At 41.2% G+C, this 27,362-nt stretch overlaps 1 protein-coding gene across 4 annotated transcripts in view; it reads left to right on the top strand.

Annotated features, from left to right (window-relative positions):
* ZZEF1 (zinc finger ZZ-type and EF-hand domain containing 1) overlaps positions 1-24,548 on the top strand; it is a 59,025-nt gene extending 34,477 nt beyond the window's left edge. For 3 of the 4 annotated variants that reach the window (XM_050981758.1, XM_050981756.1, XM_050981759.1), the window contains exons 33-55: positions 392-521; positions 771-909; positions 2,035-2,200; positions 2,679-2,941; positions 3,902-4,074; positions 4,604-4,751; positions 5,312-5,451; positions 5,878-6,155; positions 7,233-7,407; positions 8,316-8,448; positions 9,609-9,805; positions 10,402-10,521; positions 11,423-11,611; positions 11,967-12,067; positions 12,587-12,722; positions 13,596-13,955; positions 15,831-15,974; positions 16,841-17,009; positions 18,853-18,951; positions 19,704-19,869; positions 20,524-20,674; positions 21,158-21,229; positions 21,709-24,548. In XM_050981758.1, coding sequence (XP_050837715.1) covers positions 392-521; positions 771-909; positions 2,035-2,200; positions 2,679-2,941; positions 3,902-4,074; positions 4,604-4,751; positions 5,312-5,451; positions 5,878-6,155; positions 7,233-7,407; positions 8,316-8,448; positions 9,609-9,805; positions 10,402-10,521; positions 11,423-11,611; positions 11,967-12,067; positions 12,587-12,722; positions 13,596-13,955; positions 15,831-15,974; positions 16,841-17,009; positions 18,853-18,951; positions 19,704-19,869; positions 20,524-20,674; positions 21,158-21,229; positions 21,709-21,783 — 3,724 coding nt within the window. In that variant the 3' untranslated portion in view covers positions 21,784-24,548. The remainder of the gene's footprint in view (positions 1-391; positions 522-770; positions 910-2,034; positions 2,201-2,678; positions 2,942-3,901; positions 4,075-4,603; positions 4,752-5,311; positions 5,452-5,877; positions 6,156-7,232; positions 7,408-8,315; positions 8,449-9,608; positions 9,806-10,401; positions 10,522-11,422; positions 11,612-11,966; positions 12,068-12,586; positions 12,723-13,595; positions 13,956-15,830; positions 15,975-16,840; positions 17,010-18,852; positions 18,952-19,703; positions 19,870-20,523; positions 20,675-21,157; positions 21,230-21,708) is intronic. The other variant, XM_050981757.1, reaches the window with a different exon arrangement.
* The last annotated feature ends 2,814 nt before the right edge of the window (positions 24,549-27,362 follow it).

Raw genomic sequence — 27,362 nt, 5'->3', positions numbered from 1 at the left:
GTAGCAGGAGGTATATAATACTCTTTATTGCCTTGATGAATGTCAAATGCTTCTAACACCTTCATGTGGCAATTTTATAGTTGTACTCGCACATGAGCAAATGTGAAGGCCAGAAAAACTTAAAACATCTGATCTGCCAGCAAAAGCTGTTCTATCAGAGTAGATCTTTCTGATTTTTTTGCATTATGGTCCCCATATATATTTAAGAACATGTCACAGAAGCAAGAAGCAAATGTCTGTATGGTCATTTATTAATTGAGTGAATGAGATTTCTCACAATTCTGTTGTTATTGACATGGCATAGCACTTGGTTCTTCATTAAAAAGTAAAGCTTTATTAAAGGGAAGCCTGATAGCATTCAAACCTAATTTTAAGCTTACTTTTCTTTTAGTCAGTGGAGTGAAGAAGATGAAATTGCAGACTACAAGCAAAACTGTGAATGGATGGATGAATGTCAGGATGTAATGTTTGAGACCTGGTATGAGAAGATAGCTCAAGCTGATCCAGAGAAGCAGAGAAAGGTGACCTCATGTTTTGTATATTTACCTGCAGAAGGGATAAATAAGAGACCTTTAAAAGCCTAAAGGGCAGAAAGGAATCTGGTTTATTATAATTTTTTATTAGCTGGGTCTCTGTAGACTTTCAAGAATCTAAAATGATTAAAATATCCCGATTCATTTTTGGCAGGAAAAATGTTCTGCTTCATGTCTGAAGCTTTCTCAAAGTCAGAAAATAATCCTCAAGTCAGTTGTTTTGGTTTATTGCTGTAGATGCACATGTTTGTTGCTCGTTACTGTGACCTGTTAAACGTAGACATTTCCTGTGATGGCTGTGATGAAATCGCGCCGTGGCATCGCTACCGCTGTCTGCAGTGCAACGACATGGATCTGTGCAAAACCTGTTTCCTTGGTAAGAACCACCAAATGACCCCTCAAAACCCTCCACTTGAAGCCAAAACAGTATCTTGGAAATTATTGTCTTGGTTTGAAAAGGCAGGTGTCTGCTGAGGAAGGCAGGAGCCTGCCTTGAAATGGAAAATGTAAATGCCCTCCCTCTGAATTGTCAGAATTTTGAAATTAAGGGGCTCTCAGGCAAAGGTATGGGAATAGGAATAACAGTTCTTTAGTAGGGAAGAAAATAAAAATTTAAAAATGCAGTAATACAAAACAACTCTGCCAGAGTCAGAACATGACTGACCCCCTGTGTGTCAGGGTGGTGGCACAGTCCCATCCCAGGGGGGCTCAGGGTGGTGGCACAGTCCCATCCCAGGGGGGCTCAGGGTGGTGGCACAGTCCCATCCCAGGGGGCTCAGGGTGGTGGCACAGTCCCATCCCAGGGGGCTCAGGGTGGTGGCACAGTCCCATCCCAAGGGGGCTCAGGGTGGTGGCACAGTCCCACCCAGGGGGGCTCAGGGTGGTGCACAGTCCCATCCAGGGGGCTCAGGGTGGTGGCACAGTCCCACCCAGGGGGGCGCCCTCCTGCAGTGCCAGCTGTGGCTCTGCTGGAGCAGGGATCCTGCACAAGGGGGGAGTTTTCCTCTGCAGCTTCAGGGCTGCTGGAGATGGGCCTGCTCTCCCTCTGGGAATGCAGGGCAGCAGAAAGCTGCTCCTCTGGGAATGCAGGGGGCAAAGGCTGCTGGGCTGTTCCCAGGGCAGATTGGATCCAGGGAGGAATGGTTGGCTCCTCCCCTGGGCAGAGCATCTCCCCATGGGATGGTGGAATTTGATCAGCCCTGCAGGGACACTCAGTGGCCATGGACAGCAGAGATCTCCTGGAGGGAGGATTGGCTGTGGGAGAGATAAAGAAAACTGCCCATGAACAGCAGAGACCTGCCCAGCTCTGACAGATGGGAATAAATTGGACACCCCCACCCACATCTTGCAACCCGGGACAATTAGACACAAAATAAAGTCAAACACTTTTCTCCTGGGTTCCTTACAAATGTTTAACTGTTCTTTCCCTGGTATGAATGTGAACTTGAGATTAGGAAAGGTCCTTTGTCAAAAAGATTTACAGGGAAATCTTTCTTTCCAGGTGGAGTTAAACCTGAAGGACATGAGGATGACCATGAAATGGTGAATATGGAATATGCCTGTGATCACTGCCAAGGAGTTATCATAGGTCGGAGAATGAACTGCAACGTTTGTGATGACTTTGACCTTTGCTATGGATGCTATCATGCAAAGAAATACTCTGACAGGTATTAAAAATGTGATTTGCTTTCCTCCATGTGGCAGAAAGACAGTATTTAGTAGCTAAATACAATCAGTCATTCTCATGGTGCTTCCTATAAAGCTGTGTCTGACATCAGAACATCTCCTTGGTGTCATTTGGGGAAACAAAGATAGGACCAGTTTGGCAAAAATGTCTGGAAACCTGCCCCAGCCTGTGAAGTCACTTGGTAGCAGTTGTTTTCTGGATGTGGTTAGGAAAGCTGCAGAAGGAGTTGCCAGTCCTGTATGACAGGATAGAAGAGACAATCCCTACTGTGGAAAACAACAATTTTCAGTGCTTGACACCAGAGGTCATAAAAACCAGGTCCAGAGTTTGAACCTCTGGAATGTGTTGGGTTTTAAGTGTTTTCCTCTGGAGGTATTTTGTGTTGACTGACTGACTGACTATGTTGGTTAGCAGAAGACCAAAAGCTGCATTCCTAAATGTGTCCCTTGTCCTTGCAGCCACCTGCCCACCCACAGCATCACGGTGTACCCCATGGTGACCATCCGCATCAGCGACCGCCAGCGCCTCATCCAGCCCTACGTCCACAATTACTCCTGGCTGCTCTTTGCTGCCCTGACCCTCTACAGTGCAGATCTGGCAAATGGGGAGGAAGTAGAAGGAGAGAAACTGGATGCCCAGGTCCTCAGTCATGCCAGAGTTCTGCAGCATCAGTGCATCCAGCTCATTGGGGACTGCCTGATGAAAGCGCAGCACGGAAAAGGTGAGTCAGCTCCTCCTGCTCTGAACAATGCTTTTACAAGTGTCCAAAATCTCTGTGTAACTGACTTGAAAGTTTCCAAAGGAAAGGGGAAGCTACTGTGTACTTCACTGAGAATAACTGTTTATGTAGAAGGCAAATGTAGAACAAGTGTCGTTCAGGGTCGTTGGAACATGGAAAATAGAGTGCTTGAGAAAACTAATTTTATGCTAACATAAACATTGGACACAACTTGGCAAGTCTCTGGTTGTTTTTTTTTCCATCTTAGCTGTTGTAAAGGGATCGGTCAATACAGCTTCACGTTCTTTTAGTAATGTATCACTGACAGCTGAAGGACAGCAAATAACTTGGTGGAAAAAGTTTTTTGTTCTGCATCTCATGGGAAGAGATTTTAAACTGTGTGGTATAAATTTCTGGCAGTGGTGTTCATTTGTCTGGAAATGGGGGTTTCTGTGAACAAAAACCGACTACAGAAAATGGGGTTATACAATAGGGACCTATTTTGAATGTATCAAAAATTTTAGACTAAAATTTAAATAAGTTTGCTGGTAGTTTTTGGGAGCAGCTCTAATACAACTGAAATACCACCACCACTAATTAATCTGTTACTCATTAATTAATCTGTTTACAATATGCAGTTCTGTCGTGCAAGTGATCAAAAGATTGAAAAATAAGATAAATGTCATTTGCTATTCAGAATTTACACTCTACTGTTTTCCTTAATTAAGATCTCTACCCCAGTGGCCTCTTTGAGGTGGAAGATGTCACCATCTGTCCATCACTAGTATTCAATGAAACTACATAATTTTAGGAGCTTGATAGAAAATATGTTTTTGATAAAGTTAATGTTCAAAAGAATTGTGTGAAAAGTTTGCAGTTCTCTTTTAAAGTGTTTAAGTTCTGCTTTTTGTCTGTCTTGCCACTCAACAGCTAAATAACTTTCATAACTTCTTTTGCTCCCAGGACTGAAGAATTTAGCTCTCCTCTGCATGTTACCAGAAGATGAGTCCATCTCAGAGAATGACACTGTTTCAGGCAGTCCTCCCACAGACAGTGCTCCAAAAAGTCATCCTGGGGATAGAGCAGGGAAGGGAAGAGATGAGAAACGCAGCCCAGGCTCTTTGGTGCGTCGCAGTGTAAGTAGCTGTTATCTCCAGAGGCCCTGATATCACACTTGTGGTCTGATATTAAACATCTTCAGGTCCTTAAACACCCTGTTCTGCATGTGGGACTGCAATAAGGGATAGTAATGATTTCATTGGTAGGTAAAAATTGGGGGGAAAGGGGACAGTTGTTTTTTTCATTCGGTCTGGCTGATCAAAAACTTCTTGTTCTGAACAGATTTTCAGAAAGTGTTGCAGGAGAGGGACATGTCTTCTTTGTGAAAGGGCTGTCATTTCCCCTGGTTGTTAGCACAGGTTTATACAGTGTTTAAAACCATTACAGTGTAATAATTTTATGCAGGGAGATATGAGCAAAATAAAAGAACGTAATTTAATTGTATGGAAACTTTAGACATGAATACATCAAGAAATTCTTCAGTAGAAGGTTTTGATACTGAAAGAAAAATGTTAGTCAAGTGCAGATGACTGAATTCTTTCCATGCTTGTTCCTGCAGGTATTACATTTTGTTTTAATCTTTTAATACTTCTGTTTTATTTTTAGGGGAAAGGAGATACTCACAAGGAAATCCAGTCTCCTGCAGAAGATAAAGTAGGAAAACAAGAAATTGAAATCAAACCTGTCTCTGCAAAGAAAGCTGTTGTGAGACAAGAGTCAGACTTGTCTGTGGATGGCAATGTTCCTGCAACAGGTAAAACATCATTTCTCATTTTCCCTGTCTCAGAAATATCTACTCATCTGCAAACAAACAGTTGTCCTTTTTATTCCTAATCCAGTTTTGCATATTTTCAAATGTCTGTGTCTGCTTTGTGAAAACCTGCCAGACATTGCTTTGAACAAATGCCTTGCAGTCTGTTTAAAGGAGTCTGGAAATCAGAGTTGATTTCCACAAGTATTTATCCATGTATGGAGATAACAGTCCCTCTTGGTCTAACACAACACTTGTGTGTTCTGATGCACTTGGAAACAGAAAATAAGTGTCTTATCCTGTTAAAGATTGGGATTGTAAGAATTTTGAAAGTTAAATGGATCTGTCTAGCACTGTCCTATATATGTTTTACTAGATGCTATAAATTTCTTTACCTTCTGTTTCCATACACTTGTAGAAGACTTTTTTTTCAAATTGTAATAATTCTTTTTTATAATTTCTATTTATTTTTAGATTTGGATTATAAAAATTGAGCTATCACTTATTTCTTTTATTTTTAATGTCACTTAGGGGATTTTCTCATTTTGTTTTTATTTGCAAAGCAGGTGACTGTATCTCAGAGGATTCAACCCCAAAACCAACAGAGAAGGTTTTAATACCTAGCCAGGAACAAGTTTTTGCTGAATGCTCTCAGAAGAGGATTTTGGGGCTGCTGGCAGCTATGTTACCACCTTTCAAATCAGTTAGTTCTTTTTCCTTCCATCTGGGTTTTTTAATACGTGCACAAATAGCATGAATAAAATTCACTGGAATTAAATGTGGGCTATAGACCCATGTTGCTGACATGTTCTGAAATGTGAATTAGAATGTCTTCAGACATTGGCAGCACTAAGGAATGTAAGGGCTTGTTCCTGGGTGGGGGGAGAGGGAAGGGAATTTTAATGGATCTGTGAAGTACAGTCTTAAGTGTTTAGCAGAGTTTAAATCTTCAGTTTAGCTTCCCATGTCAGGTCACACTAACAGGCCAATAACCCAAGTAGGAATGTAGTTTCTCATTCCTTCTGTCCCATTTTAAAGACCTTCAGAACAGAAGCTTCTGCATGTGCTGACTTTGACTAAAAACCTTGTTTTCTTCCCCTGCCTCACTGAGATTTTTCTCTCTCCACAGGGCTCCACAATGTCTCTGATCAACCTGGAACAAATACTTCCACTGATGTTTCATGTTGTAATCTCAAATGCTGGCCACCTGAATGAAACTTACCATTTAACCTTGGGGCTCCTGGGCCAGTTAATCCTCAGGCTTATGCCTGCAGAAGTGGATGCTGCTGTCACTAAAATCCTTTCAGCCAAACATAATTTGTTTGTACCAGGAGATGGGTCTACAGTGCCAGAAGGATGGAAGACAACTCATCTTCTGTTCAGTCTGGGAGCTGTGTGCTTAGACAGGTGCTTCTTACCTTAACCCAATCAGTTAATCTCTGCTGAACAGTAATTTTTTTTCATGTATGTCTTTTTCATAGGGGCTATTTAATAGAAAGGTAATTAAACCTGTACCCTGGTCATGGAAGGGGCTTAGCATCTGCAGCCTTTGTTGCAGTGGGAATTTTAATTTCCCTCCAGAAGAATGCTGGCTGCTGAAGAGTGGCCTGATTTCCTGTGCTTACCTACACAGCATGTCAGGGAGGAGGAAGTGAGGTTTGGAAACTACAAGGAAAGCCAAAAATGCAGTCCTTTATTTTTGTGTGACATTCATTCTCTCCCATTGTTACAAATCTCTTGTGTAACTTGGGAAAGGAGAAAGGTGTGTCACATACCTGTCACCAGTGCTGACTCCTGGATCTGGCCCTTCTGTGTAAGAGTACTTGAGAGAGGTTTCTTATAGTAAAATTGCACTGGAAACAGCAGGGAGGGACAGATTTGGAAGATCCTGAGAAAGTTCTCAAGCATTCTGAGATTAATGTCATGCCTGTTAAATATGACTTATTTTTTATTGTAGCTGTGTTTTACAGGGAGGGTTCATGAACAAATAGAAAAGCATATGAAATTATTTTCACAATTTTTAAATTTATGAAAAGCATATGAAATTTAAGAATATCCAGAGCATAAGCTGAGGGAAAGGACTTTTCTCAAAAACTAACTTTAGTGTAAGAGACCAGTCCCTGCAGGTTATTTGTGTGATCCAGGGAGTGAGCAAGTGGTTACATATATGGGAAATAAACCTCTTGCTGCCATGCAAACAGAAACTTCTGAGTTCTAAACTAAAATTCAGAGTCCACAATGGCAATGTTCAGGCACACTTTGATGTGGGACTGTGGACCCTCTCAGAAAGCAGAATAAGATTTATGCTCTATAGAAAACAAAGCAGAATTCATGTGTCAGCTGGCATGAAAGGTTCGAGTACTTGAAAAAACAGTTCTGTGACAATTGGAAAGCTGCAGCTGTGACAGATTTCCAGTGATGGGCTGTCTTGAGGAGGAGAGTCTGCAGTCAGCCCTCCTAAAGCAGCCTGCTCTTGCTTTGCAGCCGCGTGGGGCTGGACTGGGCGAGCTCCATGGCAGACATCCTCCGGGCCCTCAACTCCTCTGCACAGTGGCACCACGTCATTGCTGCTTTCACTGACCACTGCATTAAGCAGCTGCCCTTCCAGCTAAAGCACACCAACATCTTCACTTTGTTGGTGCTGGTTGGCTTTCCTGAGGTAAGTGGCCTGACAGTCCTAAAGGAAATAAAATTGGTTAAAGCCTTTATGTATCTCTGAATACTACAGATGCCATCAATTGGAGACAGCCTGTATAAACTCTCAAAACCTGATGTGTGTGGTATTTGCTGGGGTCCCCTGTGGCAGGAAGGAATGAATCTCAGAAGGCTAATTTATTATTTTATGATGTTATATTATATTAAAGAATGCTATACTAAAACTAGACTAAAGAATAGAGAAAGGATACTTACAGAAGGCTTAACAAGATTATCATGAAAACTCGTGGCTCTCTTCTCAGAGTCTGACACAGCTTGGCCCTGTTTGGTCATTAAGTCAAAACAATTCATGTGTTGGATAAACAGTCTCCAAACACATCCCAAAGCAGCAAAACACAGGAGAAGCAAATGAGATAATATTGTTTCCCTTTTCTCTGAGGCTTCTCAGCTTCCCAGGAGAAGAATCCTGGGCAAGGGGATTTTCCCAGGAAATATGACAGTGACAGATGTGTGTCAGAGTTCACATCTTTCCACTTGTGCACAATTCACGTTGATCTAATGAGGAATAATGAACTGGTTTTGCCTGGCATTTCTTTGGATGCTGCTTATAACTGCTACAAGCAAACCAGCTTCATTTGTTTCAATACCTAAAAGGACTTTTGTACAAGCAAAACAATCCATTTTCCATCTTGATGTTCATAACTGATCCATTGCCTATGTAACATTATTGGTTATTGTAGACATTTCTTTTATAGACTTGAACTTCCATTTCCTAAAGACCAGCAAATACAAACAGTGGTTCAGCTAAAAAATACAGTAGCAAGAATCAGCAAATGTAACCAATCTAGGACATGGCTGTGTATCTGTAATGAAATATTCCAAATGCTCACTGAGGTTCTGCTGCTGTTTCAGGTGCTGTGTATGGGCACTCGTTCTGTGTACATGGACAATGCCAATGAGCCTCACAATGTCATCATCCTGAAGCACTTCACTGAGAAAAACAGGGCAGTGGTTGTAGACATCAAAACCCGAAAGAGAAAAACAGGTTCTGGGACATTTTTGTTTTATCAGAGAATCACAGAGTATTTCCTTGCAGTTTGTTAAAAGCAAATGTTAACTAGACCACTGTGCAGTTTGCAGAGTTTGAATTCCATTATTAGTAAGTTGCCTGACTGTCTGCTCATAGCTTACCAAATTCTGCTTGCAGGTCACTGCCAAATTGTGAAGCTTCTGCAGTAATTATTTCAATTATCTTTATTCAGAAAAGGATTTAGAAAGCTGTTGAGACCTTTCTGTTGATTGAGAAATCTCAGAAACAGACTTCTGATGAAGATGAAGCAGTTGTTTCAAGATTTGTGTAGTGCTTGTGTCTTATCCTTTACAAACCTGTCCTTAATGTTTTAGAACAATTGCTAATTTAAAACCAGTTTGGATATCCCTAAAATTTCAGACCAAGTGAAACATTATATATATATATATATATATATATATATATATATATATATATATATATGTATGTATGTATGTATACATACATTCAATATATAACACATTGTATTTTATAATATATTAAATTGTACTTTACATTTAATATTTAATGTATATTTAACATTTTATTTTAACATTTGATATATATTTAATATATATTTTTATATAACAAATCAGTTGATTTTTTAGGAGCAAGGGCTTTTCTCTTTGTATGACCTAATATAGTGAAGTTAATAAAGCAAAGGTTGTCTTTTACTCAACTTCAGTAGTCAAATCTTAGGGCAGTTGGAAAAATCAACAGACTAAGCCACTTTTTGATATTCAAAGACGATTTGAATATAAAAGCTTTTCTTTTTGTTTAAATCTTGACATTTTAAACAGTAATATCAGCAATATTTATTTCATCACATCAATTACAGGTCAGAATTTTCCCCATTGTAATTGTAAAATACAGCATGAGCTACTTTGCATGCTGTGCTACTAATGTGCAAATATGTGCTGTGGCCAGAAGTGACCTGGGGATTTTTAACTTGTACTGAAAAATGAAATACTTTCTTGACTGTTCAGGGAATCTGAGATCATTTTTGTCTAAGACCTTTATTAGAACATCATTGATGTAAGGATGTCTCATGTCTCAACCTACTCATATCTACTAAGAGATGACTCCACAACATTTTGATGTGAACCAAGTGAATTATGGTTTTTTCTCTCTTGTAGTGAAAGACTATCAGTTGATTCAGAAGTGTGGGCAGGAGGGCAGTGATTCCCAGACCCAGCTGAGGCAGTACCTGCAGCACTTTGTCCTCATCTCCACCCACCTCCTGCAGACCAGCATGGACAGCAGCTATGCTGAGGCTGTGGAAACAACTTGGGTCTTGTCCCTGGCTCTGAAGGGGCTGTACAGAACTCTGAAGGTACCTGACACAGAATATGGTAGAGAAATAAAAATTCATGTTCTACCCTGTGCTGCAGGAGCTTGGGTATTGACTGAGCCCCCTGGGGAATCACCACAAGGGCATTGCTGTCACAGCTGGATCCTTTATTCCCTGTCTGTAGGGGGTTGGAAATGTTGCTGGGCTTTAAATAGCTTTTGTGAGTCTGAGCTGGAAGTTGTGTTGCTTCTCCTCTCTGGGGGCCAGCCATTCAGGAGAGCTCAGGAAGAAATTCCTAGAGATAACATTTTATGGAGTGAAGCTCACTTTTCTCACTCCTGAAGTATTTGAAGAGGAAATTTTCTTTTTTTTTTTTTTCTCTTTTTTTTTCTCTTTTTTTTTTTTGAGTGTCAGATCAAAAGAGATTCTCAGTTACCACTCTGTGCACGTCACAGATGATACCCTTAAGGGATTGGCAGTGGGGATTTTTATTTTAGGGAAATGAAAGGAAAAGATTCCCAGTGTAATTCATCTGGGCAGGAAATGCACCCAAGGCTGTGTGACAAGGCCTCACAAGCACTGTGATGCATTGTTCCTTTTTTAGTTATTTATTTGTGTGTGTGTGTCTGTGTGTGCAGATTCATGGCTTTAAGGAGATCCAGTCTGCCTTTCTTCAGTCTGGCTTGCTCAAACTTCTGGTGAAGAAGTGTAGCAAAGGAACTGGCTTCAGTAAGACTTGGCTTCTCCGAGACTTGGAGGTAAGAAAAGTGACATTTTGTAAAAAGTCAGGCTTCACACAGTGGCATGAAAGGTTATGGCAGTGCACTGCCCTCCTGGGGACTCCAGATTATCCCTAATTATTCTCTAAAACAATGTTCACTTAACTGTATCCCTGAATCTGCCTCCTTCTGCCCATCATCATCCTGTGGATAATAGAATAAATTCTTTAAAGCAGGAGCTGATTTTCACTAATCTGATTTTATTTGGAAAACAATTTGCAGGATGAGACATCACTCACCTACTCAGATTGTTTTATGGATTTTATTTAGACTGTTCTTTAGAATTCCATTCTTCAATTTAGAAAATCATCTCAAAGAAAGGCATGACTTGCACAAGGTTTTGCTGCAAGGCAGGTGGGGAGATCAATGCACACGTGGGCATATTCTCTCCCAGTGGTTGTTAATTGCTGAAAGATAAGTGTGGTTCAGCTGTTGGTTGTGTTTTATGTTAGGGCAGGAGTTGTGTTGATTCCTCTTTAGGGCTGTGGAGAAGCCAAAGGGCTGTTTTCAAAGGAGAAGGGTGTGTAGGGGCATCACTCCTTCTGGGGATGGTCACCTTTGCTCTGGTTTTGTCTTGGAATCTTCAAATCTTTGATGTACTGAAATGGTTAAATAATTACTTTCTCAACTTCCTTTGCACTTTCAGCTAATCACTGAAGTTGTCTTTGCAGCAGCAGGGGAGGTGGAACTCATTAGTGAAGTGGGAAATGGTTTTGGTTTGTGTTTTGGGGTTGTTTTTTTTATTTTTAGGTGTACTTCTTTGTAAAATAGCACTGTTAAGCACTGTCCTGGTCTGATAATGTTGCTCTAAGATGCTGATTGCAAATAAACTAATAATTCCTTCAGCTGTCACACCATATGCTCCCTTTTTTCTGTGTAGATTTTGTCAATAATGCTGTATTCCTCAAAGCAAGATATCAGTTCCCTGGCTGAACAGGAGGATACTGAACTGGAAGACAGGGAACAGGATCAAGATGTGGAGCAGCCTGTTGTTGGTCCTGTTGACTTAGAGCAGAACAAACTTGATCCTTTGGAGGGCCTGGATGAAGCCACCAAAATATGCTTCTTGGTATTTAAATTAGTTTACTTCCTTTTGGGTAAATGTGCATTTGGTAGTTGCATAAAACATTTGGTAATTCATATGGTTGTTTTCTTTCTGAATTTATAGAGTATGGGTCTGTGATTGCAATGCATCATTCTTTAAAGAAAATAAACTAGAACTACAGTAATTATTGCTACAAAATCATTATACAGTGTTATGCTAAATTGCTTCTCATTATTATTAATCCAGATACTGAGTCCATTAATTATCTACCTAAAAAGTGGGAAATCATGCCCAGGTCATCCTTAAAGAAATTCAGTCTTTCTTTTCCCCCTCTGATGTTTTTTGTTTTTTTTTTAATTTCTTTTTGCTCCTTGCTCAGATGACACATGATGCACTTAATGCACCTCTGCACATTCTTCGAGCCATGTATGAGCTGCAGATGAAAAGAACAGAATCTTTTTTCCTGGAAGTTCAAAAGAGGTATGTGAAGTTCTGGGTCCAGCAGAGAAAGTGGTGGGTGAAAATCTAAAATCCTCTGAGTGCTGAATAGAAATTCTTCCAAGGATAAGATTTGGTTTTCATGTGTGAAAAAGTAAGGAAATAATCTCCTGCTAAGCTGTATTTATGGAAGCAAGTCACCATCTTCTGAAACACATCACATGCTCTTTTCTGTGTGGTAGCTCCCATCTGAAGATCCACTATGGCTCTGAATTCTGTGAACTGAGGAAGAGTCAAGAGCTCACATGTGGCTTCTGGTACTCAGAGCATCTCACAGAGACACCATGTTCTGTTCTTCTCACAGAAATGAGTGATTTTGTAACATTTCAATCCTTTGGCTTGTTAGAACAGGGGAACAGTTAACATGATAAAAATAGGCAGAGCTTAATCTTTCCAAAACAGAAGGTGGGAAGATTTAATTTGCATTTAATTGCCCTAATTGAGTTGGCATTACTTTGGAGCCACATTTGTGTATTTTTGATTTTCTTTGCCTCTCTGAAGGTTTGATGGGGATGTGATCACAACAGATGAGAGGATCCGGACCCTGGCTCAGAAGTGGCAGCCCAGCAAACGCCTGAGGCTGGAGGAGCAGAGCTCCAAGGCTGTGGATACAGATATGATCATCTTACCCTGCTTGGTATGGAACTTCTACAAACAGCAGCAGTTGGAAAATAATCAATTTTGGCATTCATGCCTGAGAATTTTTTTTTCATACGTTGAATAATCTGTTATCAATGTTTTATGTCAAAATGAATGAGCAGGTACAAGAAACAACAATTTCTTCCTTGTTATTCCTTCCTTAAAGAAGTGAAAAAACTTGATTCCCAAGTCAGGAGAACAAATGGTGATTGCAGGCTGTAATTTCCTCCCCTTACACAAGAGAGATTGTATCTCATTGCTGTAAGCTTGTGCCCTGCTACTGTTTTAGCAGATCATTGTTACAGTAAATTCAGCAGAACAAGGAAGCAATGAATCTATCTTGTAAAGTAGACACTACACTTGCAAACTTTGGGTTTTGCCTTCAATTACAGGGTCCCACAGCTCTGCTTTATGTTGAGGGCTCACTCCTGGCCTTGAGGTGTCACCAGCACAGCTGCATTGCAAAGGGGAAGGAGCTTCCTGAAGCAGTTTCACATAATTATATAAAAAAATAGGCCTTTCAGCAGCTTATACAGAGGCTGTGAAATACCCACACCTGGAAATTGTCCAAACTTAACTGGACAAAGCCCTGATTTTGAAGGTATCTCAACCTTAAGTCAAATTTGGAGCAAGTGATCTCCAAAAGTCCCTCCCAACTTGCCTCATTTCAGGGCACTTGGTGGCTTTACCTCTGTAGGTGAGCTTCAGTTAACACTTCTGGTTAGAATTCTGACTGCTGTTTCCACTGATGCATCAGGGTATAGTGAGGTGTGTAGACATAAACAATGTTTCTCAGGAAATCTATAGCTGTGTGAGAGAGGCAGCAAACTACTGACAGCCTGTTTTCCAACTTCCATTTCTCTTCTTGCAGTCAAAGCCTGTGCTCTGTGATAAAGCAACAGAAGAAACCAATCCTGTTGCCCAGAAGCTGATCACCAACACAGAGAGTGACCTGCAGCTGAGCTATGCCAAGCAGCGCCGCACCAAGAGCTCCATCCTCCTGCACAAGGAGCTGGACTCCAGGAGTAAAAAGGCTGTCAGGGACTACCTGTATCGTGTCAATGAGGCTATTGCAGTTCTCTATGCCAGGCATGTGCTGGCATCCTTATTAGCTGAGTGGCCTGATGATGTGGCAATCAATGAGGAAATCCTAGATCTCAGTGGCCCAGCCCATATGACATACATCCTGGACATGCTGATGCAGCTAGAGGAGAAGCAGCTATGGGAAAAAGTAAGTGGATTTCACTTAGACATGTGAACAAAACCTGTGCCCACATGCCATGAGACTCTGACTAACAGAAATACTTGCAGTTCCTTTTTTCAACTAAATTGAAACTCCGAAATTTAAATTAGTTCTGGAAAACAGTTGGAATCTGTCAGTGTCTTGATGTGCTGATCTTGTTAAGAGAAAATGAAAAAAATAGCTGTGTAGAGAGAACTCTTTCAGTTATGAAAGAGAACCTGGTAAAATAGGCAGTCTGGTTTGAAAATAGACAATATAGATGGTAATCTAGAGAAATTGGTAAAATTGGCAGTGCCTTTTAAAAGCTGCTTTTTCTTAGATCTCAATGTCTATATTGTGATACCTGCTACTCCACTGATGAGCTGGTGGTGGAAGTGATCTTGGAATTACAATAGGATGTTGTAATGAAAGTGTCAGCTCAAGGCTTCACAGCAGTCAAAGCAAATCAAGTGCTGGGAATCTTCAAAAAAGGGAATGAAAAATAGAGCAGAAGGCACTGATATGCTACTGAACCAATACCATGCACTCTTTTGGACTGCAATGAGTCCCCTCATCTCATTAAAAAATTAAAATAAGATGCAATACAACTGGAAGAGGCCTGAAGAAGAATGGCAGGGATTATTACAGCCATGGAATAACTTCAGTATGAGGAACCAACTGGTTTTCTTCATTCTGGATCTTTCCCCTGTGAGGCATTGAGGGAGAAGGAGCAATGGAAAACTCTGTTCCTCTTTCTCTGTAGATTTAAAGCAGTAAATAGCATGCAGAAGTTAAGAGCAAGTATTATTCACTGGCCCTCCCAGTAAGAAAACAAAGGAGTGTCAGATTAAGGTAATAAGTGGCAGGTCCAAAACAAACCAAAAGAACAGGCTCTTGACACAGTAAGTCATGGAAATTGTTGCCCCAGGGTGTTTTTATGGGTTCAGAAAAGGGCAGGATGAACTGACAGAATAAAATCTATTACTGCCTGTTAAATGCAAAAACCTAGCCTTTGTCTTAGGCTGTTCTGCATGTGCAAGGCAAAGAGTGCATTCAGGGAGCTGCTATGTGCTGCTTTGTTTTTTAAACTCCTTTTCCCAAGAAATCAGGTTTGGCAGATTTGGAGATGAGCCTGCTGGCCTGAGCTGGTGGATTACATTTTGTAGGAGGAGTTAGGAGATGACAGCTGAGGACATGTAATGAGTTGCTCTGATGACATGAAAAGGCCTCAAGGAACAGAATTCCTGGATTCAGGGCTTTTATGCACTGTTAGAAAAATAAGAATAAGGGAGACTCAGGTGATTCTGAATTATTTTTAGTGTGTGCTGATAGATTAAAGGGCATTTTTGGGTAGTTTTAAATGCACAGGACTTGCATCTGCTGCTTTCAAAACTTCAGCCATCTCATTGATACTTTCTCATGTCTTCTTCTGCACAGAGTTGTACTTTGTTTTGTTTTTGAAGGCTGAAATATATGACATATTCTATTCAAATCAAAACCTGTTGGTATAGAAGGTAAAGGTGCCTGTTCAGTGTGTTAACAAAGTTGTTTATCTCACTTGATTGCAGCTTTAGTTTCCTGTTAATTACTTCATGGATTAGCCTTGATTGTAGCAGTTGTGTGAAGAGACAAGGCCAATATCTGCCATGTTTTTATCAAACAAAGAATGAAAGGTCTAGAACAGAAGACAGAGTGAAATCTTTTGTGCTAATGGAGATGACACTTGCAGGCATAATTTCTGAATTTATCTTGTTTCTTGCTGGTTCCTTGGTTCCCTCTTCCAAAGTACTGTGGCTGGACATGACTCATGTCAGCCATCAGAATGTACAGCTGTAAATGTTCTTTTGACAGCAAATTGTATTTCCATGCCATTTCTCCTCCCAGATTCTGCAGAAAGTGCTGCATGGGTGCAAGGAGAGCATGCTGGGGACCATGGCCCTGACAGCCTGTCAGTTCATGGAGGAGCCAGGGATGGCTGTGCAGATGAGGGAATCTCAGCATCCTTACAACAACAACACCAACTTTGAGGTAGGGCAGGCATGGGTTACAGGCATGGCTTGAAGCTGGAATCACCCAGGGGTTGGAGCAGAAGCCTCTCAGAGCTCCACATGGGGGTATCTGTGGGACTGAATTCTGTGCTTGAAGCACCTGTGAAATCTGCTCAGCCTTCCTTGGAAAAGGCTGATGTCAGATAGCTCAGGCCTTGCCCTGCAAAGAAATGTGTTCAGTCAGGCACTTTAATGGAATTCTAATTCAATCATATGAAAAGTGCATCACTTACATGGTTTTATTGTGCATATATTTGAAGCAGATCAGATTTGTAATGGTTTCAAGGCCTTAATGATCAAATGTTTCTACCCTTCCTTCCAAAGATTTGTTTCAGTTGGCCTCTTCCAGCTGGCCCTTGTGCTGTTAGATGAAAGTAGGAATGGTGTCTTTTTTATTTCTCATTTTAGACTCTTTCCCTGACACAAACAGTTTCTGATTTTCTTCTCTTGATACTGTTTGATAGCATTTTTCTGATATAGTTTGGTAAGTAATTATTGCCTCTGGGCAGCCTTGGGATTTTTAATTTCCCTGCTGCTCTGACTCCTCTGATTTTCATTTTTAAAATGCATATAACCCCTTAGGTTCTGGCAATGAGATCAGTATCAGCAACAATTACTGCTTTTAAAAAAGGAAAGCATTGCTGGCAATTCATTTTACATGCTTAACAGCTAATGTGAACAATAGGCCATGCTTTACATTTGTTAAAGTAGCTCAGGGTAAAAATATCAAAGTAAAAAACTCCCAGAGATGCTGTAATATTTTTAATATCTCCCTTGTTCGTATAGTGAAAGTTCAGTGTGCAGTACAGTGTGACAGGACACAAAGCTGCTGTGTTCATTTCTCAGGATAAAGTTCACATTCCTGGTGCTATCTACCTCTCCATCAAGTTTGACTCCCAGTGTAACACAGAGGAGGGCTGTGATGAGCTGCTCATGTCCAGCAGCAGCGACTTCCAGCAGGATCGGCACAGCTTCAGTGGCTCCCCCCAGAAATGGACTGACTTCGAGCTTCCAGGTGAGCAGGACTGATCCAGGGGCCTGTAGGATATTGCTGGCACTCCTGGGAGGAACTCCTGATGGGATAAATGTGGATGCACCTGAGATGTGTAGGGAAAAAGCCAATCCTTGTCCCACTGTGTTTGCTCTGACGTGCTGCTCTTGCATTTGTTTCTGCAAAGTGCTTTATCTGTTGTTGTGCTGTGACCTTTTCTTTCCACCACTCAGTCAAAGCATGCACTCAGCTACTGGAAACAAATTTGATCTTGACTCTGTTCCAACACAGCCCTTGTTCTGCACGATATTCACTGACATTGTTTATGCCTTGTCTTACTTTCCACAGGAAGCACGTTTTTTTATTTAAAAAAAGAAAAGATATGCTTATCTCTGTCTCTGTGCTCTGCTGCTGCTCTGAGCAAAGAGAGCCAGTGCCAGCACCTTGGCTCCAGCTGGTGCCACAGAGCACAGCTGGAAAAAACCCAGGGTTGGACTGCCAGCTGCACTCTGGATTCTCTCAGCACATTTGTGAGAGCACAGTGAGGAGCAAGTGCCAGAGAGCTCAAGGACTGCACAGTCCCCTGCCTCTGATTTCTACCTGGTTTAACCCACTGAGCACTGGGGCACTGCAGGAAGCTCTTGACTTTAAGGATTGTCAGCCCCTGTAAAGAGATTTAGGAGCTCTCTTAGCAAGTTTGGGTTACAAGTGCTGGGTTTGGGTTGCAAGGTCCTGGTTAAAAGCAGATCTGTGTTCTGTAGAAATATTTTAGATTTTTGTGAACTTCTGTCTGTCTTCTTTTTCATCCCTAACAATTGCTGAGGTTTGCCAAGGAGCTGAACTTGGAAGCTCAATGTTTAGAGCAGCCTTGGCTGTGAAACTTGAGTTTCACCTTGTGGAAATTCATTTCCAACCAAGGCTGTCTGGATTAAGGCTCTTGATTCCAGCAGGTTTTAGCTGAAACCAGACATTTGAAGCTTCTGGGCTTTTCATTTGATTGAAGGGCTTTCTCCTATGAGTAGGAGAGAACACTGTCTCCATTTCATGATAAAAAGGGAAATTCTTTTATAGATATTTCATTTTAAATCCTAAAACATGTTTTCAAAATTTTTCTTGTTGATGAAACTTTGAAAATTCTGCTTCCCAATGAAATCTCACCTGCTTGTCCCAGGGTGACAGGCTTTTTCATGGGGCAGGAAGTTATTTTAAGTTTTAATAGCTCTAGTATTACAGAGCACAATAGGTAAGAAGATGTTTTGTGTAGCATTACAGCCAACCACCAGGATTTATCTCTGAAGGTGAAGATGCCACAATGGCAAAAACCTTTAGAATGTTTTTTGCCTGATTGTAAAGTGGTCATATGTTGTGATAGTCCTTCTCTTTAAAGGGATTAAGTTTAACAGTTTTCTTCTTTGGAGTAAAAATGTTCAATTTAATTTTCTGACATGTAAAAATTTTACTTTCAAATATTTTAAATCTTTAATCCAATGAATTCAAGTGTTGTTGCAAAGAACTTGGCTGCCTGTATAGGAGTTCTTGTTTCATAAATCATAACTGATCCAGTAACACAGCTGGAGAAGTGAAGTTACATGTGGAGAATATGGAGTTTCTTTAATTTCCTATATTTAGTTGTCAAAAATGTAAAAGAATTATCCCAGACATGGGAAACTATTGTGGGTTTTGCTTCAGCCTCCTCTTTGTCACCCCTTCTTTGTGTTTCATAATTACCAAAAAATAAAAGACCACCTCCCTTAAATGAAGCCATCTAGGATTAATTAATTTCAGACTTTTCATTTCAGTTGTATTTGAGATGACAAAACTAACTCAGAAAATAGTAATGTTGGCTTTTTTCCTTCCCTGCACACAGGAGACACACTCTACTACAGATTTACTTCTGACATGAGCAACACTGAGTGGGGTTATAAGTTTACAGTGACAGCAGGTCATCTGGGCAGGTTTCAGACAGGTAAGAGATGCTCAGAATGTATTGAAAAGGGCCTTTTTTAGTCCTTTTGCTGAGCTTTGAGGGACCTCTGGTTATCCCTTTTCCTTGACTTAGAATTTGCATTCAGTGTCTTAGAAATAATGTGATCAGTTTTTCATGTGATCAGTTCTAACATGATCAGTTCAAGTTGAAACTCAACTGATGTCTCTTATTTCCTATGATTTTGGGGTAGAAACACAAAATCTTCACAGAGACTTGGAGATTACAATTATAATAATGTAATTTGCATGCAAAATCTCACTATAAGATAGTAATTACATGGAGTATTTAGTAAACACTCCAGGATACCATAACTGGAAACAGAAATAATGGTAATTGCATTTTTCCAAAGTGGTTATCCATTAAAATAGGATGGTTCTGGGTCTAATTTTTAGCATAAGAGGTTGTGTTAGTTTATTTCAGAGTTTAAATATTTTTAATGAAATTGAGGTTGATGGATTATTTGCTATCAGCAAAACTGCATGTCATAATCGAGAGGGGCTGTGTTTTGTTTGCCTTATTTGGGCAAAAATTTAATTTTGGATACGATTCTTTCCAATTTTTATGTAAGTTTTGCCTCAGGAAAGAGTTGCCACATCAGGATGTAATCTAGAGTTTCTCAGCTTTTTGTTTGCTATTTTAATTCAATATTTCTGGCTTGCAATACTTGACCATACGAACAAAATGCGTCCCTACAAAACTGAAGAGCTGTTTGAATTTTCTTTTTTTCCCAGGGTTTGAAATCCTAAAGCAGATGCTGTCTGAGGAAAGGGTGATTCCTCACCTGCCCCTGGCCAAGATCTGGGAGTGGCAGGTGGGAGTGGCGTGTCGGCAGACGGGGCACCAGCGGCTCAAGGCCATCCACCTGCTCCTGAAGATAGTGCAGTGCAGCAGCCAGGGGTGAGTGCCCTGCTCCACATCCTGCACCAAAAAGGCACCAAACTGATACTGTTTTGAAGCAAAAAAAAAAACCTGCTTCAAATCACAGGGTTTTTTCTTAATTTGTCTGTCAGATGTAATTTACAGTGCTTGATAGCTTTGATATCATTTCTGCTTTGATAGGAGGAATGTTTTGCTCTCTCTTCTTTCTTGGCTTTTAAAGAAGTCTAATTAATTCAAATGTTATTGTAAAGAAAAAAAAATCATCACAAATCAGGACAAAGGTAGATCTCAATTAGTTTTCTAGAAATTTATTCTCTTTGTATTCGTTATACTGCAGAATTAAGGCAAGGATGAAATAATAACCTGGTGAAGTGATGATCTGATTCTCTGTAAAGTAAATAGCTTCTAAATTATTATTTTTAGTTGTACCACTAAGCCCGTAATTGAGTTTTAGAAGAGATATGTGTCTTTAAGTTTATGTATGTATGGCACAAGTATTTCTAGAGTCAAGAGCATTTAGCAAAGTGGGTTTTTTGTTGTTAACTGTCACAAATGTATGGTTTTGTTCTCTTAAATTTGATTTGGTTTGGTTTCCCCTCTCCATTCCCAGAAATGGGCATGGTGGTTACTCACTATTGCATCACAATTTCATTTAAATTCCTTTTTTCTCAGGGACTGTGACCTCACCTTATTGAAGCCACTTTGGCAGCTCTTCACTCACATGGAAAACAACTCATGTCACGACTCAGCCAAGCCTGGTATCCTCCTTCCTCTTCATCGTGCTCTGGCAGAGCTCTTCTTTGTGACAGAAAACAGAGTTACTGTAAGCAGCTCCTGTGTTTCTATCCCTCCTTTCCTCAGTGCTGGGAATGACAGTGTTTTACACTAAATGCAGTTTGCCTTTATCCCTCAGAGCTACAGAAACAGTAACAACTTTCACTTATGGGAGTGTGGCAGCAAGTTCTGATTAGAGGGGAATTCTGTTACCTTATCATTGGGCTTGAAGTGATAGTCATGGCTATTAAGGCTCTAAAGCCACTGTTTATTCTGAGAGCATTTCTGGTTTAATAATTAATTTAAAGGTATTTGCATGTGGTTTTTGTAGAGTTGGTTTTGAACTGTAAATAGGAGTAGTGTCATGAGCTCATTTCTGTGATCACAAACTGCTCTAGTCTGGGAGAGTCTGGTGTGCAGGTCTGATACCTTTGGTTCTTGGGGACTCTAATGATCAGCATTTTAATGTTAATTAGTAGAATATCACCTTTGGTAGAAACACTGGTGTTCATTGCATGTTTTCTGGCCACAGGAGCTTGGATCTCTACAGGAGTATTTGCTTGCCTTAAATTCTGAAGATCATCTTCATCGCTGCACAGCACAGGTAGGACTGCACAGCCCCAGGGCTGGGAGGGTCTGGGGTCTTTGTGGCAGACCCTGGATGATTTCTCATGGCCCAGTGGAGTTTATAAAAGAGATATTAATGTACTTGGTCATTACAGTACTTGGCAGGCCTCTGAAAGCTGTGAGTGAACTCTGCACAAATGCTTTTCTAGGGTATTGGGAAGAAATTCTTCCCATGAGGGTGGGCAGGCCTTGGCACAGGGTTCCCAAAGCAGCTGTGGCTGCCCCAGCCCTGGAAGTGTCCCAGGCCAGGCTGGACAGGGCTTGGAGCACCCTGGGATAGTGGAAGGTGTCCCTGCCATGGCAGGGGGTGGAATGAAATGATCTTTAAGGTCCCTTCCAACCCAAACCAGTCCTTGATTCTCAGTTTCTGTTTCTGTTTAGTTTCATACAATTTCTTTGCAATTTGGGCTTCAGGAGAATATTTGGTGTGACTTTGTTTTTCCCTTTCTCTTCTAGGCCCTGAAAAACATTGCTGCTATCAGCCTTGCCATTAACTATCCAAACAAATCAACAAGTTTCTGGAATGTTTAATACTGGCTCAGGCCGGAGTGCATGGGATAGAGTAGTTTGTCCATAGGACATGGGAACAAACATCTTAACTCCATTCAGGAGAAGTTCCTTCAGCTTCAGTGTATGAGCACTCTGCAGCCTTCCTTCCTTCCACCTTGATGTAGAATTTGTAAAAGTAACAGCTCACTTCAATGAAAAAGCACATCCTGAAGTAACTCATGCGTCCTACAGTTATGTATGCACATATTGTAGCATGTTAGAGTAAACAGAACAATATTGTTTTTTATTCAGAGGAAGTAAAGGAAAGAAGGTAGCTGAAGTATGAGAATGGAAGGCCCCCGCGTTTGTGTCGTCTGCTCCTGAGGAAACTTGATGCAGGAAAGGTGTCAGCTTCAGAAAATAGTGCTGAACTCCATGGGGTGATGCCCTCAGCAGCATCTGTTGTACATCTGCAGAGTGAAGCAGGCAGACCAGAATCTGGTGCCTGCTGCAGCAATGGTCCATGCTTGAATCCTGTCATTTTTGCTTTGGAGGCTTCTTCCCAAGGAAAAGGATTTCAATTCTTACTAAACTACAGGTTATAAAACAAATTGTGGGTGATTTGCAAAGCAGTTGAAGGATTCCAGTTTCACAGCATCCTCGTGCAAGAGCTTTATGCTTCTCCCCTTTTTTGAGTCACCTGTTCTTACCTTGCTTTATCTCCAATGTATTACTCCAAATAGCCCATTATTGTAGTGCAGAGAGCAAAGGCTGGCCTTCAGTCACAAGGCAGTGGTGATATGAAGACCTGAAGAACTTCCATGTTTCTGAAAAATCACATCTTTACAAGAAATTATGAGAAGAATTTTTTTTTCCTTCACTTATTTTGATAATAGTGGCATAGGAGGTGCTTCTTGGCAATGTGGGGAACCCAGACTCCCAGCACTCAGGGTGGGGTTCATGATCAATCCACTCTTATTTTACAGAGCAATAACCACATTTCTCTTAGTGAATATGGAATGAATTGCAGACCTTCTATGCTGCAATAAATTGGCTTTCTTCCTGCACAGCTATATTGGTTATTCCCTTCCCAAAGAGTTAAAAAGAACACAGAGAGATTTGGGGCTGTATTTTGTGCACTATTGCACAGTTTGTAGAGCTGGTCTTGTCAAATAGAAATTCAGATTACTTTTAATGCTAAATATTTTCTTCTTTGCTTCTTCACCCCAACACTGGAGAATAGGGAAAAAAGGCAGCCAAAAGCTCTAAAGCTCTAATAGTAACTGAATGCAAGTTGTGTGAAGCAGTGGCTCTGTCAGAAGGAACTGTTTTTATTGACCCTGCTTGTCCAAAATTTGAGTGGTGCCCAAATACCAGTGCACAGGAGCCCTGCTTTAGGGAGTCTCCTCTGAACTGATGGTCTTCTCAGCTGGGGCTGGAGTTTAAGGGTGGCCCAATCTCCCTCTGAGAGGGAAACATGCAGTAATACATCCCTTGGATTTTTGTGATGGCTTTTTGTGCTGTAGTTTTGTTTTGACTTCTGTTCGGCCAAGTGAGTGCACAGCAAGTGCTTGAATCAGAATGGGATTATTCTGCTTGAAAGACTAAAACTGAAGAGCAAGAAGCACCCTGCTTTCAGGAATGGAGTGGCTCTCTTAGCAAATGAGAATGCCAGGATTCAGGAGAAGTCTAGTGTTTGTGAAAGACTGAAAGGAAGCAGAGAGATGCTGCTCTGGAAGCCCTCCTTGATCCCCATGAGTTGATTTCCTTACAGACATCAGGATGGGAAGGGAGTTCTCAAGATTGTGGTGTACCTTTAATGCACAGATCATTCTGTTCCCACCCCAGGTGTTTGAGTTTGCAGCCTCCCTGCAGGGCTGTCAGATCCCTGAGGAACCACCTGCTTCACACCCTGCCATTGCTGGAACAGACCCTGGCCAGGGCAGCTGCTCCACCAAAAGGAAATGTTCTAAACTGATCTTAGGGAGTCATGTGGGGGGGACAGCTGAGCACTTGGAAGTTGCTTCTCTGGAGCAGGAGGACTTCCTCTTCACTGCCTCCATGGGCACCATGGCTGAGGAATGGTGGATCTGCACTGGGCTGCTGTGCTGACTTCTGCACCGTCAGTCAAAGAAGGATTTTTCTTTTCTCACATCAGGGATGAAGACTGTAAATAAACCATTCATAGAACCTGGCACAGCTCTGTCACAGTCACTTTTTTTCTGTTGGACTGTCCTTTTGCTTTCTGGATGAAGACATGAGGCTGCAAGGATGACACAGGAGTGGCCAGAATTCCTTGCTAGGCATTACCACTCAACTTACTCTACCAGCAGTGACTGGCCTCATGAGTCAGTCATCCTGCCCTGAAGGAACTGTCTAGGAACAGTGTCCACTAAATATAATTTCTACCCACTAGATGGAACTGAAGGACTGTGACCTGAGTTGACACTGAATCTGTTGCTGCCTTATAACTCAAATCATTAATTATGGATTTTTTAACAGACAAGAAACACTGATTATTTTTTTTCCTTCTGGTAGCTCTAAAGAAAGAGGAATAGAATACCAATAATGAATATTCATGATCAATCACATTTTGAAATTTATGCAGAAGTTCCAAGTGGATGTGAATGATGCTATTGAATTGTATAAAACTGTCTGGAAAACAGGTATGCTGAAAAAAAATGTGCCTAATATAAGAAAAACTAAAAAAGTAGTCCTGCCTGAATCACCTATGATGTGTTTAAAACAAATCATATTGTTCCTAATAATACATTTGACTTGCTTTCATTAAACACTTAAAAACAAGAGTTTTATAATTTCTTTTCTTACGGGTTTACTACTTTGCAATTTTTATCAGTTGTTTAAAATATATCAGACCTTTAGATTTATTCCAGTTCAGTTCAACATGTAAAAAGAAAGCTACAGATGTGGGTAAAATATGCAAATGAAGAGAAATATATTGTAAAAATTCTATAAAATCAAAAAAAAGTACAACACAGTGTCTGTTTTTTTGTTTGTTTTCCTCCTCTCCTCACTGACTGTTTCATGCTGGAGTTTGTAGTGAGATCCAGGGTTTTCCTTAGGAATCCTCATTTTCCATGCCTGCAAGCAAACCTGCTTGTCCTCATGTGGTTGGTAAATATCTGATTTTACATTGAGCTATGCAGGACCCAGACTTCTGGAGTCACCTCTTAAATTCCAGCCCTGCTGTTTACATTCCAGTGGTCTTACCCTAAAAATTCAGTTTTCCATGGATATCCATTGGTTTCAGTGCCTGTGTCTATTTACTTTGAGACCTGAAACACATGTCTGGAGGCCTCAGATGTCTCCTGTAAAGCTGAGATTTGTGTTGGTAGGTGTTGATTCTAATTAGTGATGTTTATCAGCAGAGGTGCTTGTGCCTGCCTGCTCCAGTGGGTTTCATTGAAAAGGTTGTTTGCCTTGGGTTTGGCTGGAGGAAAGGGCTGTGTCAAGTCAACATCTTCCTGTGTTTGCCTAAAGCTGCAAGTTGTTTCCTTGGAGAATGGGCTAATTAGGTGATTTTATTAAACACAAATAAATAATAGGATTGTGAGGGTGTGGGAGAATGAGGATTGTTCCCTGAGGTTTGAGCTGATAAACCTGAAAAAACTCAGTGTGATTGCTGTGCAATGTGGTGTGAGGCCAGGCATTGGAATGTAGCAGAGGGCACCTCCACAGCACCTTGGATCTGCTCAGGTCAAGTTCACTCAGACTGGGTTTTTCCCAAGAGATCACAAGTAGGCTGCCAGTTAGCTTAGGGGTGGTTGACTTTAAAAAACTGCTTTGAAAAAAGCTGTGTTGCAAACAGACCTGGCCCAATCCCTGGGTTTTCACAGCCCAGCTCAGGTCTGGTGTTGCCAGTGGGTTTTGTGCCTTCACAAACACAAGGGCAGCACCTGCCTGTTGATCCCATTTTAAACCTGGAATGCCTGTCTGCAACTCCCTGGAATACCCTGCTAGAAATTCTGGGCACACTGGGGCAGAAAAAGTCCCAATAATCTGATTTCTTCCTTCCCCTTTTCAATGGTGAATCATCCTGAAATGGATTGTGTTGGGTCTGCTGGGGGGGCACCAGGACAATCATCATTCCTGTTTCCAGGGGAAAAAACCCACAACCATGGGAGCCTTGAAAAGCATGAGCTGGCCTTGAGGGAAAGCTCTAGAATGTTGGAAAACACATTAGGATATGTAAAGAGGTTGGTTTTCAGCACTGGACCAGGAGGCCAGGCTGGATAATAACTGGAACAAGGAATGTCTGCTAGTAACAGTGCCTGGAAAAATAGGAAAAAAAACAGGGTTTTGTAGGGGGAAGCTGAAGTCTGGCCCACCTCACCTCTGCTTTTAAATCAAAGTAGTCACCCCTGATTCAAGTGAATAAGAGAGAAATCCACTGTGAATAAGTAAGAGGTGAAGGAAGTGAGATTAAAGCTCATTCTTTCCATGGCAGTCAGGGCTAATGTAATCAGGTCTATTCTGCAGCAAAATCTTTCCTGATTTTTACCTAAGAAAGAACAAATAATTAAGAGCTGGTACCCAGCTCCAGCCCAGACTGCAGTGGGCCTCAAACGTGGGTGTGCAGCCACAAACACTTGGGAAAGAAAAACCCAAACTCTTTTTTTCTTCCAACTGGAAACATCCAGAAGCATTCCTGATAAATAGATGGGAATCTTGGGCAGTGTTGTAGTGGTCCTTAGCATTTAGAAATTCCCATTCCTTGACTATAAAAAGAATCAGTGTTTGGATTTAGGGAGCATGGGAAAGAGGGGGAGAAGAGATAACTGGTCTGTGTCAAAGATGGGGTCTTTCCTCACAAGTTGGCTGGGGAGTTTTTCCTTCTAATCCTTTTCTGACAACAGCAATGAATTTTTTTTCAGCTGGTTTCTTCTTTCCATTCCCCACTTTACTCTCTGACTTTCCATAATCTTACTGCATAAATCTTATTGCATTTTGGAGGTTTTTTCTTAACATTTGCAGTGCAAATAACAAATATTTAAACTTGTGTTGCATGGAAAAACTCAGTTTTATGAAACCTAAGGAAATGTGAATTGAAGTGCCTGCAAATGTTTGTCGGTGGTAGCTTCTCTGACAGGCTCATTTCCAAAACACTTTGCTGGCATCTCCTCACAGCTGGATCATCACATCCAGTAGGTGTTGGTAAGGCCACACTAAATTCTTTTTAGCTCTGGATAATGAGTCATTCCCCTTATACTGGCTTAGCTTGCCCAGAGCAGCTGTGGCTGCCCCATGCCTGGAAATGTCCAAGGCCAGGCTGGATGGGGCTTGGAGCAGCCTGGGACAGTGGAAAGTGTCCCTGCCCATGGCAGGGGGTGGGATGGGATGGGCTTTAAGGTCCTTTCCAATCCTATTCCATGATTTTCTGAACTTTTACACATCTTCATGTTGTGGGCTGGACCTCTGATCTCACTGCCTTTCAGACACCAAAGGTTTTAACTTCCTCAACCACTAAGGACCAACAAAACACCTGAGGAATCCCAGGAAATGCTCCCCCTTAGGATTTTATGCTTTCTCATCAGCAAAAGCATCCTGTGCAGATTTTCCTCTCCAATAAGTCATCTATGATAACGCTTCGACGTGCGTGT

This window comes from Serinus canaria, chromosome 19 (genome assembly GCF_022539315.1).
Source record: "Serinus canaria isolate serCan28SL12 chromosome 19, serCan2020, whole genome shotgun sequence".
Classification (NCBI taxonomy): Eukaryota; Metazoa; Chordata; class Aves; order Passeriformes; family Fringillidae; genus Serinus; species Serinus canaria.
Note: the sequence above shows the minus strand (reverse complement) of the source record. Positions and strands in the feature narration are given on the sequence as shown.